The following is a 17,405-nucleotide window of genomic DNA, read 5'->3' as shown; positions in this document are numbered from 1 at the left end:
CTTGGCTCTCGCTCTTCAATTTCATGCATTCCGCCTTTGTCCTATCTTTTCCTGTCACTATCGATTTGCACGCCGACACTAGCTCCAAGGACAAATAGAGAGTCCCATTCTAGCCAAGATTTGCCCAAGCAGTACAATTCGATACGCGCATTATTGACTCCCATGGTCAAAGGTTGGGAAGCACAGCAAGAAAAGTGACAGGAGACCACTTTTTGGCAAGAACCTCAAGGGAGAGTCACATCCTCCACTTCAAATGAGGCTACCCAATCTTCTCCTTTTCCAATCAGTTCCCTCCTCGTAATCCCACCCTCTCCACCTGTTTATACGAGGCCAGGACTGCAGCTCTGTCTTTCTGTCCAGTTAAGAGCCTCTGAAAAGCCATCACTACCGATGGAGACTCTCATCCATCTTCTGCCTCGTTGCTGCCGCTCCCCTCCTTCCTCCTGCCGCCCACGGCCAAAGCCGTCCGGCACGCTTCTGCCTGTTTAGTGTCAAAGCTGACATGGGGAAGGGTTCACATTGCATTGGAGAAGGCGCTCAGCCTGCTTTCATGCAGCGCCTTGCCCTTTAGGCAGTAGTTCTCAAAATGGCGGGGCGGGACCCAAAGGTGAGCTGCAGATGCGTTCCGGGTGGGTCATAGACAGTGAGTTAAAAATGACATTTAAATATGCAACATACAATTTGAATAAAAAATGTCAACAATTTTAATTTTAGTTGTTTAAATTTTTATTTTACTATATGTACTTAAATTTATTTAAATATATTAACATTTTATAAAATTATATTAAATTTGTAAATGTATTTACTTTAATTTTTTAAATTTGTTTTATTTATCTGAATTTCATTTTTATTTATTTAAAAATTATTTTATTTATTTATTTAAATGTATTTACATTTATTTAGACTTTAATTTGTTACATTTTATTTAAATTTATTTACAGGAATTGATTTTAATTTATTTTCCTTTTTTTTATTTCTGCATTATTTGCGTCCAGCTCTCGTATCCCTTCTTCACAAAATGCCTTTCATGAAATGCATAAAATATTTAGCATAAAAGTGACTTCAAAACCAAATAGAAGAGACTTTTAATGGCCATTGGGAAATGGCCACTATTGAGGCCGGATGGATGGGGCCCAGTTTGAGACCATTTGAGGACCCCTCCCTGCCTTAACGGCCCCAAAAGGGCCTTAAAGGGCCTTGATACACTCATTGGATCACAATATTAGGCACACCTTTAGGTACAAAAGCCGTATCACACATTCTGCTTCTACAAAACATTGCTACACTCAGGACAATATCATTTTGATAGTATTGACTATTATTATCTAGCGTACCTAATGTTTTGTCCATTGAGCGCATGTCATGTATGTGGAAGAATGGTATGATTGTAGCATGTTGATGTCGGCTGACTTGTCTTTTGAACTTTCCACCAGCTGCGTGTCTTCTGCATGATGCTTGCATGACACCCAAAACGTCACCAATCCTTCCACCGTCCACCATCAGATAATTCCGCTTGTTGTTCCGGCCTGTCTCATGTCAGTAATGGGATGGCCACATGTGCCATGTGTGTGTTTTAGGGATCCTTCCTACAGGCCCCCAAATCTGGAGGGAGAACCAATCGGGCAGCAGACCCCGGCGCTACGTCAGATCTTATGGAGGCCAAGGTGGGCTGAAGGGGTTGCGATTTTTCGAAATAATAAGTCTGGTGCCCACCTGTAGCGCTCAGTGGAGTAGTGATGAAAGCTGACTATGGAGTATTTACTTAAAAGGAGCAAGGACAAATATATCCCTGGGAAATATTGTCCTCAAAGTAATGCATTTTTTCTAAACTTAAGCGGACAGTATTGGTTCTCCAAAGTGGCGACCAAAATGGCAGATGATTTTCAACTCCATCCATCTTCACTCCAAGTCCCTGAAATAGTTGGCCATGATGCACAAATGCTAATAGCAGTTGGTCAGTCCATGTGGCTATGATGGATCTTTGGAACTTCCCGAGCTACACAAGCCCACCTCGTGCACGGCGTACACGGCGATAATTCAGCCAGCGACGGACATGGGACCCGGACGTTTGATTATTGAGTTTTTTTTTTTTTTTGTAAAAAAAATTACGCTAGCTTGATAGATTCTGCTAAACACGTTGAGGATTTTGTTGTCATTTGTCCTTACTAATGTTATTAATGAACATACAGTCCTCCCTCATTTAATGGTACTAATCAACATACAGTCTTCCCTCGTTTATCACTGTTAAACGCTTCCAGACTCAACAGCGATGAGTGAATTTCCACTAAGTATGGTTCAGTATTCATAAATTGAATATTTTTGTAGTTTTGATTGTTTACAATCATGTAAATTTGTAACATAATTAGAGCCCTCTAGAGATGAGATAGCACCCCTATAGTAAGCTGTGTGTTTGTATCACCCGGTATAGTTAGATATAATCAGAGAAAATAAGAGACATGAATAATAATAATAACATTAACTCACATGTTAGCAGTTGGAAAAAAATCGATGTAGTGGGGGCATGACGTTTGAACCCGTGATGTAGCGATGGATGACTGTATTGTGCAAAGGAGTGTGGCATGTTTTTTTTGTGACGGTACAACTACTTGGACTGTGGACTGTGTGGGTTGTTGTTGACGACAAAATAACGCTAACATGGCTACCCTCGTAGACACAAGCTGCTGATAAAAATCACAAGAATGTGAAAAGTCCGTCTATGAAACGTCCATCTTTCAGTCAAATATGTGACTGACGGGGTTTTTCCCAAGGTGGCAGGGTCGCAGGTTTGAAACCTCCGGCCGTTCAATCTACAGCACATTCGCTGCCGTATTTTCCAAACTGTCAGCAAGCCGGCGTTGAAGTCGTATCCAGTGTTGACACAGATGTTACCGATGTCCTCCTTTCACGTCTTCTTTGAGCCACGAACATCACAAAAAGAAGTTTCTCAGCATTTTCAAGCGGCTCTTCATCTCGCCGATAAAGCGGCTTTGTCCTCGCCCGCCTCCTCCAGTCGCGTGGTGCTCAGCAGCTGCAGGCTCGCAGCTTCTCATTTTTAACGATGTTGATAAACACTTTAAAAGCGGCCATTTTGACTTGACACAATAACCCCTTCCCCTGTCAAGGAAGTATTCTGTCAACACAATAAGTCTGTTACACACGACAGGATAAACAAGGAAGATCATTAATGATGATTTCTCATCCCCCCCCCCCCCCCCCCCCCCGACAGGAATATATTTTCCGTCTTGAGCCGGGGAAGGTGGATTCTGGGAAGGGAAAGTGTCCTTTTGACCCCAAGCTGAACAGCGTCTCCGCTTTGATCAGTAAGTAAATGTTGATTTTTATTTGCTTTATTAGAGAATGTGCAGATGACTTAGAAGAAAAAAATATATATATTTTTTTTGGAATGTTGTCCATCATCCACCATTCTTATGTGAGAAATCTCATTTTTTCTGTGCTTTGTAAAGATATAAAAACAGGTAAAAAAAGAGGCAGCCAAAAAAAACGCACCCAAAAAAAGCTCTACTTCCATCATGTGAGCTGCATATTAGACTTTGGAATATAAGATGGACCAGATATGCATAATACAAGTCAATGTACACTTTAGATTAGCGTTTACTGTGGGAACGGAACTGCAGGACTCCGTTGACGAAGGATGCTTCTATATGAACCAGGCTACAGTAACATTGTTCTTATTATTCTTATGAACATTGTTACACCCAAGAACTACGTTAGTAGCGTAGTGACACCTAGCTACTAGCAGGCTAGCGACTGTGTGTGTGTGTTCATGTCTCACAGAAGGATTGTGAATGATGGGCAAAATTCCCCCCAAAAGTGGACTTTTCCATTCCCCATAAGGGGGGAATTTAAGACAGTTCCAAGTTCCCCAAAAGTAAAAATGGGGGGCAACATGATTTTTTGACATTTTTGAAGAGAACATGTATTACTGGTTCCTTCTTAAAGGGGCCTTGACAGTAGATTGGTGGAGCTCCAAGGAAGAGAGCCATTAGTCTTCCACTATTGGTGAGTCGGTCATGAACGAACTGGTAACTAGTTCTTTTTTGTGAACGGAATGAACAGTTCACCGACCCTAAAATCCCCGTTCTTATCCTATCGTCGGTGGGTGGGGTTAGCTGACTGAAAGACCAAGACCGAGTGACCTTGTTCATTCCGTTCACAAATAAGAACTAGTTCTTTTGACCTGTTCGTTCACGACCGACACACCACTGCGTAGTCATGACGTGTTGTTGCGCTGTTGAGTCGGAACGAACGTGAACATGAGTGAACGGACTGACTCGAGATGGCTGACCGGGTCTATGCACACGGGGAGATCACAGGGTAACGACCAATTGAGCGAAATTAACGAAATGAATGAATCTTTTTACTGAATGAACTGGAATGATCCGGTTCACTGAAATGAATGGTTTTGCCCACCACTATTTTCCACCGCTGAGAGAATACGAGTGGGACGCTAGCCAAGACACGACACTGCATGCAAGAATGGAAGGTAGTCGAGTGGTTAGCATGCAGGCCTCACATCTAGGAGACCCGAGTTCAATTCCACCCTCGGCCATCTCTGTGTGGAGTTTGCATGTTCTCCCCGTGCATGCGTCCAAATTGTCCATAGGTATGAATGTGAGTGTGAATGGTTGTTTGTCTATATGTGCCCTGTGATTGGCTGGCTACCGGTCCAGGGTGGATACTCCTAATCCAAGAATGGAGTTGCAGCCCTGGTTGGTGTAAATAAGTAAAAGAAACATGGTGGAACGCGGCCACGTCCAGCTGCATTTACCATTGTCTCTCGTGTGTGTGGGTGGTCTTTTGTTGTCAGCGGCCTACAGGTGGTCAGACTTGACCCGTGACCCCCCACCCCCCCCCCCCCCCCCCTCGTGTGTGTGTGTGTGTGTGTCTGTGTTCTCCAAACCAGCTGAGGCAGGAAAAACTGTAAATCACAGGAATCAGCTGCATGTCATCCTTTGTAACTGGCAGGGCGGAGAAGCACGGAGTTCCCCTGCGTTAGCCGTCAGGATATCTTCGTTTTTTTTTTTTTGACATAGTTGTGTCTCTTGCTTGCATTCATCAAGAATGAAGACAATGTTTTGCTTGCCTTGATGCACTTATCTGCCTCCCTGCATGGGATTTGTCAGCTGAAAAGCAATTCTTAATTCCAAAGAAAACACACGTACGTTTGGATTTTCACAACGCTAAACAGCCTGAAGCACTTTGCAGAATACAAAAGGGAAATAAAAGATGAATATAATTTCAAAATGGCAACAGAGATGTCAATCATCTTTGACTTCTTCACCCTTCAAACCATCTGATTGGAATAGATTGTGCCTATCCTGGCCTGCTGATTGGCTGATTGCCCTCAAGGGGGTGATGGACGTGAATAAGCTTGAACTGTAGTCAGGTCAACGCCTTTGACGTGAAGGTGGCGTCCCAAGCGAATCATCATGTAGTTTGGTGATCATCATCATCATCACACACCGGGGAGCTGCCGTTTGCGTGCCGTGACGGCACTCGCGGGGCGCGGATCGCACCGTGAGTTGTTTACTTTTGTGACTTCACCATGGAGACGCCCTCAACTGGCTGTCTGTGTGGGACAGATGGAGAGCTGTACGCGGGAGTCTACATCGACTTCATGGGAACCGACTCGGCCATCTTCCGTACGCTGGGGAAGCAGACGGCCATGAGGACCGATCAGTACAACTCCAGATGGTTGAACGGTAATGCCTCAACACTCTTTCTCTACGTATCAGTTGCTCATTTTTAACACCTGGTGTAACGTACAGCCAAATTTGCGCTAATTGCTGAGCGCACGTCTGCGGAAGCGGTGATGGTGGGAAGTGACTGTGTGTCAGTAGATTGACTCATGGAGCTGATGAGCCGTGATTGGGATCAGAAACACTGGCCGGAGCCAGATTTCCCCTCTTGTGCCTCGACAGGCGTCCCTGGGACACCTGAGTCCCGCTAATCAGCCGTGAAAAGCGTGGGATACGTTCCAATAATCTTTTTATTGCTCTGTCGGAGCAATAACCGCATGAAGTCTGACCTCCATCAAAGAATGGCCATCTAACTAACGGATAAAAACCAAACTAACTAACCACAATGCTAGTTAACCATCCACCCCCAATAAACAGGTGGTGACTTTTCCTATTTCCCAGAATGCATTGGAAATTGATACACCTGAGATTAGGGATTAGGATTGTGTGGAAATATCCAACTATCTCACCATGTATGTTTTTTTATTATTATTGAAATAAAACCACGATAAGGGCTGTCACAATACAACGTTTTCACTTCCGGTATGATACCGATACCGATATTGTTCTGATATCAACAGGATGGTTTTGTTTTTTTCAGTTTGCGAGACAAACTCACACTAGACACGTCTTCATGCGTCATCCATACGGCCAACGTGTGTCTTATGTACGTTTTTGTAATGAAAATGTAATTTTTTTTTTCATACGTCACACTTGTGCACCGTGCATGTCAAGATCTTACTACTATGTTCTCCACAAACAAAAAAACAATGCAGCGATTTGGGGATGGCACAACCAAAAAAAATTGTACGTCAGGGGTTACATTTTTAAAGTCGCTAATGACTTTTTGCCGTCTTTTAAGAGTTTGATGCCGACTCCAATAACTGATGTGGTTGGTCAATTTCACCGGTTCTGTCCCACCACGGGAAACTTGTGCATGACAAGTTTTGCGCTCAGCTGCATCGTCTGCTGACATCACTTTGTTAGCGTGCTGCTTGTATCAGAATGGCAGTATCGGAAAGTTGGATAAAGACCGCTATAAACTTGTATCAACGTTCCTCCTCAGTGAGTTGAGTCGCCATTTTACATCCAGGATGTAGCCCTCACGTAATGTTTTTGCGTGTTCTGCCCTGACAACTCAGATAACACGTATGTATGTACCCTTAGCACTTTCCCAATTTTTTCTCCAGACCCCACGTTCGTCCACGCACACCTCATCCCAGACAGCGCTGAGAAAAACGACGACAAGCTGTACTTCTTCTTCAGAGAGAAAGCGTCTGAGATGGGCCAGAGTCCCATGACCCAGTCCAGGATCGGGCGCATATGCCTGGTGAGTAGGGGGATCAACACTTTTTCAGTCTGCAAAATCTATCCCATAAACTTAGAAGCTATTGCTAGGAGACCACTGGGCCACAGTTGGTGCCAGTTGGTGCCAGTTGGTGCCAGTTGGTGCCAGTTGGTGCTAAAGATGATGTGATTGGTGTGTAGTGGCTCGCTGTGGCGCCGAATTAATGTTTCGGCGCCACAGCGAGCCACTACGCACCAATCACATCATCTTTGGCACGAACTGGCACCAACTGGCACCGGCCCAGTGGACTCCTAGCATCATTGGCGCGACTTGGCTTGCGCCATTACATTCCAGTGGATTCCAATAGGTGGAGTGTTTGCGTCATTTAATTCCACGTGGTGGACACTTTTTAAAAGATTTTAAAGATAATATTCTTGCCGCCAAACTCAATTTTTGCCGCCACGAGCCAGATGGGAGGCAGTTTGAGCCACTGCACGCCACTAGGCGCCTTATTGGTGACACTATAGCACCACAGCAAATTGCATTGGCGTGAACTGGCACCAACTGTGAACTTTACACCATCTTTTGTAACAGATACATCTTACCATCTTACCACTCAGTTGACCATAATCACAATAAGAAAGATGAACGTCGTTTCAGACGCCACTCAGTCTTTGCCGAGTGGGAGCAACAGCAAATCGACCCACAGCGCGATAGCTTGTGATCGGCACCCCTGCTGTTGCTTTAGTGCATCAGGTTCACATCTCCTCCTCGTCCGTGTTGACGAGTCAGACGTTTGCTTTAACAGTTTAGTTTGGACATCGTTTTGTTATTTTTGTTCCCTTTGAAGGCGTGCACATCTGTGTTCTCGCATCCAAAGGCGATAACCGAGTGAGGCGATGGTTGTGTTTCTCCAAAGACGGCCAATCAGGGATGTTGTTGGCCGCATGTTCAAAGAGGATTGCTCGTGGACACGATTCATGAGGCAAAGCAACACAGTGAAATACGGATTCAGTATCAGCGTGAGAAGTCTTTTCCAGCGCACCGGCCTTTTTAAGGGAGCATAAAAGTGTCATTCTCTGCCTGCGGTGTCGCGGGAGACACATGTACTTCATCCAACGCAAATCACTTGGACGGGTGAAAGGCGTGAACAAAGTTCACAATTTCCAGGCTGTGAATCATTTTGATTTTCTACCTCAGTAGTAAAAGTTGGCTGACCTCCCGTCCAGATGGGGCCCGCTGGAGGAGCAGAGACGTTTTTATTCCAGCCAGGCTCGGCGACGACAACCCAGCCAGAGCCTGTTAGCTTGGACCCCTTTCCTTCCACAGCTGCGTGGCAGACATGTGATGGAGTTCCCTTTGCATTTCTGTGCTTTCAGAATGACGACGGAGGTCACTGCTGTCTGGTCAACAAGTGGAGCACCTTTCTCAAGGCTCGTCTCATTTGCTCGGTGGCCGGAGCCGACGGCGTCGAGACGCACTTTGACGAACTCAGTGAGTTTGCACACGTGCACAAAACACGGCTAACACACCACAGATCTGTTTCATGTGCAAATAACCCGCCATGGGGACAAAGTAAGTTGCTAGTGCCAACATTTTGATAACAATGGATTCCATCCATTTACGATTAGTTCATTCATTCATTCATTTTCTACCGCTTATCCTCACGAGGGTCGCGTGGGTGCTGGAGCCTATCCAGGCTGTCGGTGTACACCCTGGACCGGTCGCCAGCCAATCACAGGGCACATATAGACAAACAACCATTCACGATCACATTCATACCTATGGACAATTTGGAGTCGCTAATTAACCTAGCATGTTTTTGGAATGTGGGAGGAAATTGGAGTACCCGGGAAAAAAAACACGCATGCACGGGGAGAACATGCAAACTCCACACAGAGATGGCCGAGAGTGGGATTGAACTCAGGTCTCCTAGCTGTGAGGTCTTCGCGCTAACCACTCGACCGCCGTGCAGCCTAGTTCACATTGTTCATTCATTCATTCATTTTCTACCGCTTTTTCCTCACGAGGGTCGCGGGGGTGCTGGAGCCTATCCCAGCTGTCTTTGGGCGAGAGGCGGGGTACACCCTGGACTGGTGGCCAGCCAATCACAGGGCACATATAGACAAACAACCATTCACACTCACATTCATACCTATGGACAATTTGGAGTCGCTAATTAACCTAGCATGTTTTTGGAATGTCGGAGGAAATTGGAGTACCCGGGAAAAAAACATGCATGCATGGGGAGAACATGCAAACTCTACACAGAGATGGCCGAGGGTGGAATCAAACTTGGATTTCCTTGCTGTGAAGTCTTCGCGCTAACCACTCGAACACCGTGCAACCAAGTTCCCATTGTTTTCTGCATAATTATTCTGTATAAAATCTATTTTGTTCATATTTTGGGATGTCTGGAACAGATTCATTGGGTTTACCTTATCTCCTACGGGAGAAATTGCCTTGTTTTTTTTTTTAATCCAAATCCATACATAATCAATGCAATTCAATCCAAAGATGCCAGCCCTCCTGGTTTTCCAGAATAATGAAAATCAGTAAAGGACTCCCGATACTGTGGTCTTAGGACCTCCCTTACTTCGTACTTGGTGTTTGGGTTCTTCCTTCTTATCTTCCTTTACTGGGACATGATGTGGAGGTTATTGTGTCATTTTTCAAATGTACCTTTATGATGATCGACCTGATGGCCACGGCGGACCACGGCGATACCACATTTACACCCTGGTGCATCTGCTAAGCGTTAACATCTGGCACCTGAAGGTGAAGAGTAAGAATTCCTCCATGACTTGTAACCACAACAATGAGCAAACAAAGAGAGATTGACTGTCCGTCATGAGGGTTTGCCCTTCACGTCTCGGAGCGAGCAATCAGCTTGAAGAAAAACACCAGCTAGGCGTGGAATACCAGAACTTCAAGTACTGAGTCATAATGAGCAGCTGGGAGCTGCCCGACCCCCTGTGGATCATCCCGGCCTGTCCGCTACCACATGACGGACAGGATTAGGGAGGGATTTGTGCTACCCTTCAAGCTCGCTGGTATTGTGATCAAGCAAATATGCTAACATGGCTATCAATCATATTTATGTCTTCTGATGCTTCCTTTCTGTTATTATATTCACTATATTGTGGCCTTCCTGGGGGTCCCGCTGGAACCAGCTGACGCCGGGGCTTGCCCTAAGGTCATGGTTGGCGCTACCTCCCTCGGTGTGTCCTGGGTCGCGGGCACCAACGTGCCCTTGAGGGGGCGTTCGCTGGCCTCCAGGCAGTGGGGGTCCGCGCTGCTGGTGGCCTGAAATCTACGGTGGTGGCTTGGGGTTGCTGCGCTGTGGTGGCTGCTGCGGGGACCGGGCTGTGTGTTGAAAGGGGGCCTGATCTTGCTCATGGTGATGGGGGGCATGCTCCTCGGAGTGGGGGGACGGTGCTCTACCGGGCGTTTGGGTGTCTGCTGCCACTGGTCCTATGCTCTGCTGCATCGCTGTCCCTGTCCTTGACCATCCCCAGTCTTGCCTTGGGGCTCGTCAGGGATGGTTCTCCGGTACGCGGGTGGATATTATTCATATATATTATTCACTATATTGGCTAATACAAGTATAAAGGTGACTATAGGGGTGTTATATCATTCCTAGAGGGCTCTAATAATGGTAAAACAAGCATATTTCCAAGGTCATAAAGAAGTTATCTTTGAAAATTAATAATATTAATATTGAATTCTACTTGTCAGTCCTCCCTTCTCCCTTTGTGGTTCTTTCTATACTCCTCAGCGATCTTTCTCCTCAAACTCCCGAGACGTCGGAAACGTCTGATCTGGCACATCAGAAGCACAACTGATGCAACTTGTTCCCGGTTGTTGCAGATTTATTCCTCCTCCTGCAGCCAGCAGCTGCCGTCAGAAGAAAAGTTCCACTTTGCTTTGCCAGAAGTTGATTTTTTTTTTTTTTTTTCATATTTCGGTGGCGTATGAGGATTTGTTGTCCTGATGATCAAAGCGAGTGTTTTATTATTTAACCTCACTTCATTTAGCACCACTGCCCTCTTTTCTCAAAAGGTTGTCAGATTAACGCCTCGCTGTTTTCACATGCGAGAGAAGACTTGTTTTGTCCTCTCTCCTCCATTCTTCCAAACATGATATTTCCCACTGATGCTGAACATTACATGAACCTAAACAGTATGTTCAAGCCTTACTTCACTCCACCTGTCAAACCTCATGTGTGTTTCCTTTTTTTCTTTATTTTGGCTTGCACTTTTCTCTCATTAAGTCCATCAGTGGTTATGTAGGGATGGAGACAGCCTGCAGCGTATGCCGATGCATATGGCTCCTATTAAAGGCATGTTTCACCACACGTATCTGTTTGACTTGTATCCCCCTATGACACAAAACAACTGTACTTTTAGTGTCCACTGCCTTTTTGGATCCTATAAGGTTCTGGTGACCTCTGACGCTTAAAAAAAAAAAAAAAAAAGTCATGTGACACGGCTGTGATGAAACTGGAGGACTTAAAACGCCAGAATAAGGAAAAAAGGACCAAATTCACATGCAAATACAGTAAACCTCGGATATATCGGACTCGGATATATCGGAAATTCGCTCACAACGGACAGATAAAAAAGAACCGATTTTTCTGTAATGCATTTCCAATAAAAATTCATTGCATATATCGGATTTTTTATAACGGATTTCGCCTATTTTGGACAAAATCTCCAGTCCTGTTCCGATGCATTTCCATTAAATTTCCCTCGCATATATCGGATGGCCGCATCGTGGCGCTCCGATTCACCGAATCGTGACAGGCCGCTATACGACGTCATTTGCAGCGTTTGCAGCATTGCCAGGTACATTGGAAACATAGTCAAGGAAGTGCCTTTTTATAACTGATAAAATCCGATTTACGCATATACCGGATATAAATCCGATATATGCGTAAAACGGACATTTTCCGGTATACGCATATAACGGATTTCGCTTATATCGGACAAAACCAGTGGGAACAATTGAATCCGATATATCCGAGGTTTACTGTAGTTCATTCATTTTCTACGCTTATCCTCACGAGGATCGCGGGGGTGCTGGAGCCTATCCTAGCTGTCGGTGTACACCCTGGACCGGTCGCTAGCCAATCACAGGGCACATATACACAAACAACCATTCACACTCACATTCATACCTATGGACAATTTGGATTTTTGGCCAATTAACCTAGCATGTTTTTGGAATGTGGGAGGATATTGGAGTACTGCCTTTTTGGATCCTATAAGGTTCTGGTGACCTCTGACGCTTTAAAAAAAAAAAAAAAAAAGTCATGTGACACGGCTGTGATGAAACTGGAGGACTTAAAACGCCAGAATAAGGAAAAAAGGACCAAATTCAATGCAAATAATGATAGAAAAATGTGTGTTTTTTTAGGGGATGTTTACATTCAGCCTACGCAGGACACCAAGAATCCTGTCATCTATGGCGTGTTCTCAGTCTCGGGGTGAGTGTCATGTGTCATTTTTCATGTTTGTCTTCTGCGGTTCGATGCTGTGGACTCTCTGAGGTTGAATTGAAATGTTGCATGAAGACACTGGTCACACTGGTTCCTGTGTGGGAGAAGCAGCGTGGATTTCTTCATCTGTGGTGGTTGCTTTCCTTTCCTCTGCTGTGATGTTAACGATGGAGCCTCATCACACTAGACGATATCACGCTACACCCCGGCCTGCGCTGTGACCACTCTCGGCAGTGCGTGGGCGTTTCTATGTCAGTGTGTCAGACAGCTCGTAGGTCTGAGAGTGTGTTTGTGTTTCCCAGTAGAGAGAATGTGAGCGCGTGGGCAGGAAGTAGATATATCCACCAGCCCGCTTGGAGCGCCCACTGTAATTATCTCAGCGCTGGCTTGTCTTTTGTGTTCACACTCATTGCTTCTCCCGCTTTGATTCTCTGTCCAGATCCGTGTTTAAAGGCTCAGCGGTGTGCGTCTACTCCATGGCTGACATCCGTATGGTCTTTAATGGGCCTTTTGCACATAAAGAGGGACCCAACTACCAGTGGGTGGCCTACACTGGGAAGATCCCGTACCCTCGGCCTGGCACCGTGAGTCACAAACATGACATCATTTTGGTATATTCCACAGCAGGGGGGGTCCAAAGTGCGGCCCGCAGCTGTTTTTAATTGGTCCGTTCTAAAAATATACTTTAACAAGACAGATTTTTTTAAATGAAAGAATATAGGTATATTTTTCTAGTATTTTCATATTTTCTTTCAGCTAGGAGACCCGAGTTCAATCCCACCCTCGGCCATCTCTGTGTGGCGTTTGCATGTTCTCCCCGTGCATGCGAGAGTTTCCTCCCACATTCCAAAAACATGCTAGGTTAATTAGCGACTCCAAATTGTCCATAGGTATGAATGTGAGTGTGAATGGTTGTTTGTCTATATGTGCCCTGTGATTGGCTGGCCACCAGTCCAGAGTGTACCCCGCCTCTCGACTGAAGACAGCTGGCGTATGTAACATGTAGTATGTATGTAGCATGTAGTATGGCCTATATAAAATAGTATTTATTGAAATGCTTAAGGGGCTGCACAATGGTCGAGTGGTTAGCGCCTCACAGCTAGGAGACCCGAGTTCAATTCCACCCTCGGCCATCTCTGTGTGGAGTTTGCATGTTTTCTCCGGGTACTCCGGTTTCCTCCCACATTCCAAAAACATGCTAGGTTAATTGGCGACTCCAAATTGTCCATAGGTATGAATGTGAGTGTGAATGGTTGTTTGTCTATATGGGCCCTGTGATTGGCTGGCCACCAGTCCAGGGTGTACCCCGCCTCTCGCCTGAAGACAGCTGGGATAGGCTCCAGCACCCCCGCAAATGAAAGAATGAATGAATATTTTCTTCTTTAAATTATCTAAAATGGCAAAGGCACACAAAAAGGGGCACATTTGTTTCTACTGACTAATAAAATGTCTCATTGAAAACCAAGCAATGCCATCCGTTAGTTGGCTTGCATATCACATTATTAAATCTGTCCACCAGATGGCGCCATTTTTGCCCATTCAAAGCCTGCAGCACAATTTCTTAACTTCTCATGTTTTCTATACACGTGCATGCTTTGCTGCAGAAATACCTGATGTTGGATAATCAAAACAAAAGTGTGCATGCCCAGCATGCTTTGTGGCACTCGTTTTATAAAAAAAAGTGGCATGGTTAAAGTTAACACTGATGTTAACACTGATAGGTTGACCTGTGTGTGTTTTCATCCCTGCTCCATGTTGTGCTGTCTCATCACACACACACACACACACAGACACACACCATATGTTTCACTGTGTGATAAGCTGCCTGAGGGTTTTGTGTTGACTATTGCTTGGCCAGTCGCTTAAAGCAGGGTGTTTTGCATCTGACCGGGGGCCATAAATGACGGTTCTGCAGGCCGCAGGTTTGAAACTGCTGCTTTAAAAGGTTAAAACCCCTCATCTTTGATTAGTATTTGATATATATGTTTTTGTGTAAAGTAGTATTAAAAGATTGAAGTGTAAATAATAAAGTAATATATGACAATTTTGTCATTAAGTACCAAAAAGTGAAGCATTAGTATTAGAACGGTTAAGTCCAGCATGTGTGAAGTAGCATAGCTCCCCCTGCTGTTGGAAAATGTAAATGTCTTCTAAGTTAGTGTTGTTCTCATGTGTGAGAACCTGAATGGTATGGACATGTTAGGTTGGAGATGGTGGGTTGCCATGGCAATGATTCTCCTTCCCACCAAGCTTTTATTGTGAAAGCTTGTATTTAGCTCTAAAATGACGCTGTGTTTGCTAAAATGATGTCATCTCTTATGTGCTAACAGTGTCCCGGAGGAACCTTCACCCCCAACATGAAATCCACCAAGGATTACCCGGACGAGGTGATCAACTTCATGAGAAACCATCCCACCATGCACAACGCCGTGTACCCGGTGCACAAGCACCCCCTGGTGGTCAGAACCAACGTGGACTATGAGTTCACTACCATCGCCGTGGACCAGGTGACGGCCGCAGACGGCAGCTACGAGGTTCTCTTCCTGGGCACGGGTAAGGAGGATGTCAGCAATGATTGTCTATCTGAGATGAGACTGTCAAGAGGTTGAGAAGGTCTTGTGGTTCTCAGATCGAGGGACAGTTCAGAAGGTGATTGTGTTGCCTCGAGATGACCTGCAGACCGAGGAGCTGGTTTTGGAGGAGGTGGAGGTTTTCAAGGTCAGTGACTACGTGGTTGCTTCATCCGACTGGGAAAGGTGCGTTTTCTAACATGTTGTGATTGTTTGTGGCAGGTTCCCACTCCGATCACCACCATGAAGATCTCATCCAAACGAGTAAGTGAGGAGAGACTGGCATGACGCCACAGCGTCGCAGTGAAACACGTGTGTGTTTGTTCAACAGCAACAACTGTACGTGGCGTCGGTGTTGGGCGTGACCCACCTGGCTCTGCACCGCTGTGACGTGTACGGGGAGGTTTGCGCTGACTGCTGTCTGGCCAGAGACCCGTACTGTGCTTGGGATGGAAAGTCCTGTTCCCGATACTCGGCATCACAGAAGAGGTGGGTTCAGGAAGGTGACGGCAGCGTACGATTGGCTCGTGTGCTTCCATAGACTGACCCGACCTTGGGTGACTTTTAGACGCAGCCGTCGTCAGGACGTCAAGTACGGCAACCCCATCCGTCAGTGTAGAGGATACAACTCCAATGGTGAGCATCTCTCTGGAGGTACACGTGTACAGTACATCATAATGCTAATATACCTTTATGCATAATATGCCTCCGTATACACCTCCTGATATACCTCTGTGTATAATATACCTCCTAAGAAAACCGTTATGTATAATACAACTCCTAATATACCTCTATGTATGATGCACCTCCATATACACCTCCTAATATACCTCTATGTATAATACACCTCCTAATATACCTTTATGTATAATGCACCTCCATATACACCTCCTAATATACCTCTATGTATAATACAACTCCATACTATACACCTCCTAATATACCTCTATATATAATACACCTCCTAATATACCGCTATGTATAATGTACCTCTATATACACCTCCTGATATACCTCTATGTATAATACACCATCCTAATATACCTCTATGTATAATACACCATCCTAATATACCTCTATGTGTAATACACCTCCATATACACCCTGTAATATACCTCTACGTATAATACACCTCCATATACACCTCCTAATATACCGCTATGTATAATACTCCTCCATATACACCTCCTAATATACCTCAATGTATAATACACCTCCATATACACCCTGTAATATACCTCTACATATAATACACCCCCTAATATACCTCTATGTATAATACACCTCCATATACACCCCATAATATACCTCTACGTATATTACACCTCCATATACACCTCCTAATATACCCTTATGTATAATACGCCTGCACATACCCTTCATAATGTACCTTTATGTACAATGTATGCTACACTAATAGATACAAATATTTCAAATACATTGAAATATACGTATAAAGCAGCTTTGTATCCACCTGATAATACACTTTTTGTATTGCACATGAATACACCTTTGGATACACTAGATAATACACCTACACACACACTTGCTAATACACCCACACATGCTATACGGTATACACCTTCACATAGACTAGCTACTATCTACAGTATGTACCAAAGCATCTACACATGCTATATGATATACACCTTCACATAGACTAGCTACTATCTACCGTATGTACCAAAGCATAGCTGACATAATTCTATAGGTAGTAATAGTAAAAGTGAATGTTTGTGTGTTTTCTAGCCAATAAGAACACGGTGGAGAGCGTTCAGTACGGCGTGGAGGGCAGCACGGCCTTCCTGGAATGCCAGGCTAGATCTCCTCACGTTTCCCTCAAGTGGCATCTTCAGAAGGAGAACAGCGACAGGAGGAAGGAGGTGAGCCGAGACGCTGGCAGCTTTCCCATCGACGTGTACACGGCCAGGCGCACCAATAGCTACACCTCATTGTCAACAGCATGTAGTATGTATGTAGCATGTCGTATGACCTATATATATATATACATTAGTACCAACTAAAGGTTACACAAATCTGTCTTATAGGGAAAATGCCTATTTTTGGAAGAAAAAATAGTATTTATTGAAATGATTAAGGGGCTGCACGGTGGTAGAGTGGTTAGCGCCTCACAGCTAGGAGACCCGAGTTCAATTCCACCCTCGGCCATGTCTGTGTGGAGTTTGCATGTTCTCCGGGTACTCCGGTTTCCTCCCACATTCCAAAAACATGCTAGGTTAATTGGCGACTCCAAATTGTCCATAGGTATGAATGTGAGTGTGAATGGT

General features: G+C 44.9%; 1 protein-coding gene across 3 annotated transcripts in view; it reads left to right on the top strand.

Annotated features, from left to right (window-relative positions):
• sema3fa (sema domain, immunoglobulin domain (Ig), short basic domain, secreted, (semaphorin) 3Fa) overlaps nt 1-17,405 on the top strand; it is a 62,207-nt gene that overhangs the window by 42,012 nt on the left and 2,790 nt on the right. For 2 of the 3 annotated variants that reach the window (XM_058073522.1, XM_058073506.1), the window contains exons 6-18: nt 1,578-1,664; nt 3,227-3,320; nt 5,604-5,723; nt 6,950-7,089; nt 8,427-8,541; nt 12,466-12,535; nt 12,987-13,131; nt 14,878-15,100; nt 15,177-15,265; nt 15,340-15,381; nt 15,449-15,606; nt 15,686-15,753; nt 16,867-17,000. In XM_058073522.1, coding sequence (XP_057929505.1) covers nt 1,578-1,664; nt 3,227-3,320; nt 5,604-5,723; nt 6,950-7,089; nt 8,427-8,541; nt 12,466-12,535; nt 12,987-13,131; nt 14,878-15,100; nt 15,177-15,265; nt 15,340-15,381; nt 15,449-15,606; nt 15,686-15,753; nt 16,867-17,000 — 1,485 coding nt within the window. The remainder of the gene's footprint in view (nt 1-1,577; nt 1,665-3,226; nt 3,321-5,603; nt 5,724-6,949; nt 7,090-8,426; nt 8,542-12,465; nt 12,536-12,986; nt 13,132-14,877; nt 15,101-15,176; nt 15,266-15,339; nt 15,382-15,448; nt 15,607-15,685; nt 15,754-16,866; nt 17,001-17,405) is intronic. The other variant, XM_058073515.1, reaches the window with a different exon arrangement.

Source organism: Doryrhamphus excisus, chromosome 1, assembly GCF_030265055.1.
Source record: "Doryrhamphus excisus isolate RoL2022-K1 chromosome 1, RoL_Dexc_1.0, whole genome shotgun sequence".
NCBI classification, from domain to species: domain Eukaryota; kingdom Metazoa; phylum Chordata; class Actinopteri; order Syngnathiformes; family Syngnathidae; genus Doryrhamphus; species Doryrhamphus excisus.
Note: the sequence above shows the minus strand (reverse complement) of the source record. Positions and strands in the feature narration are given on the sequence as shown.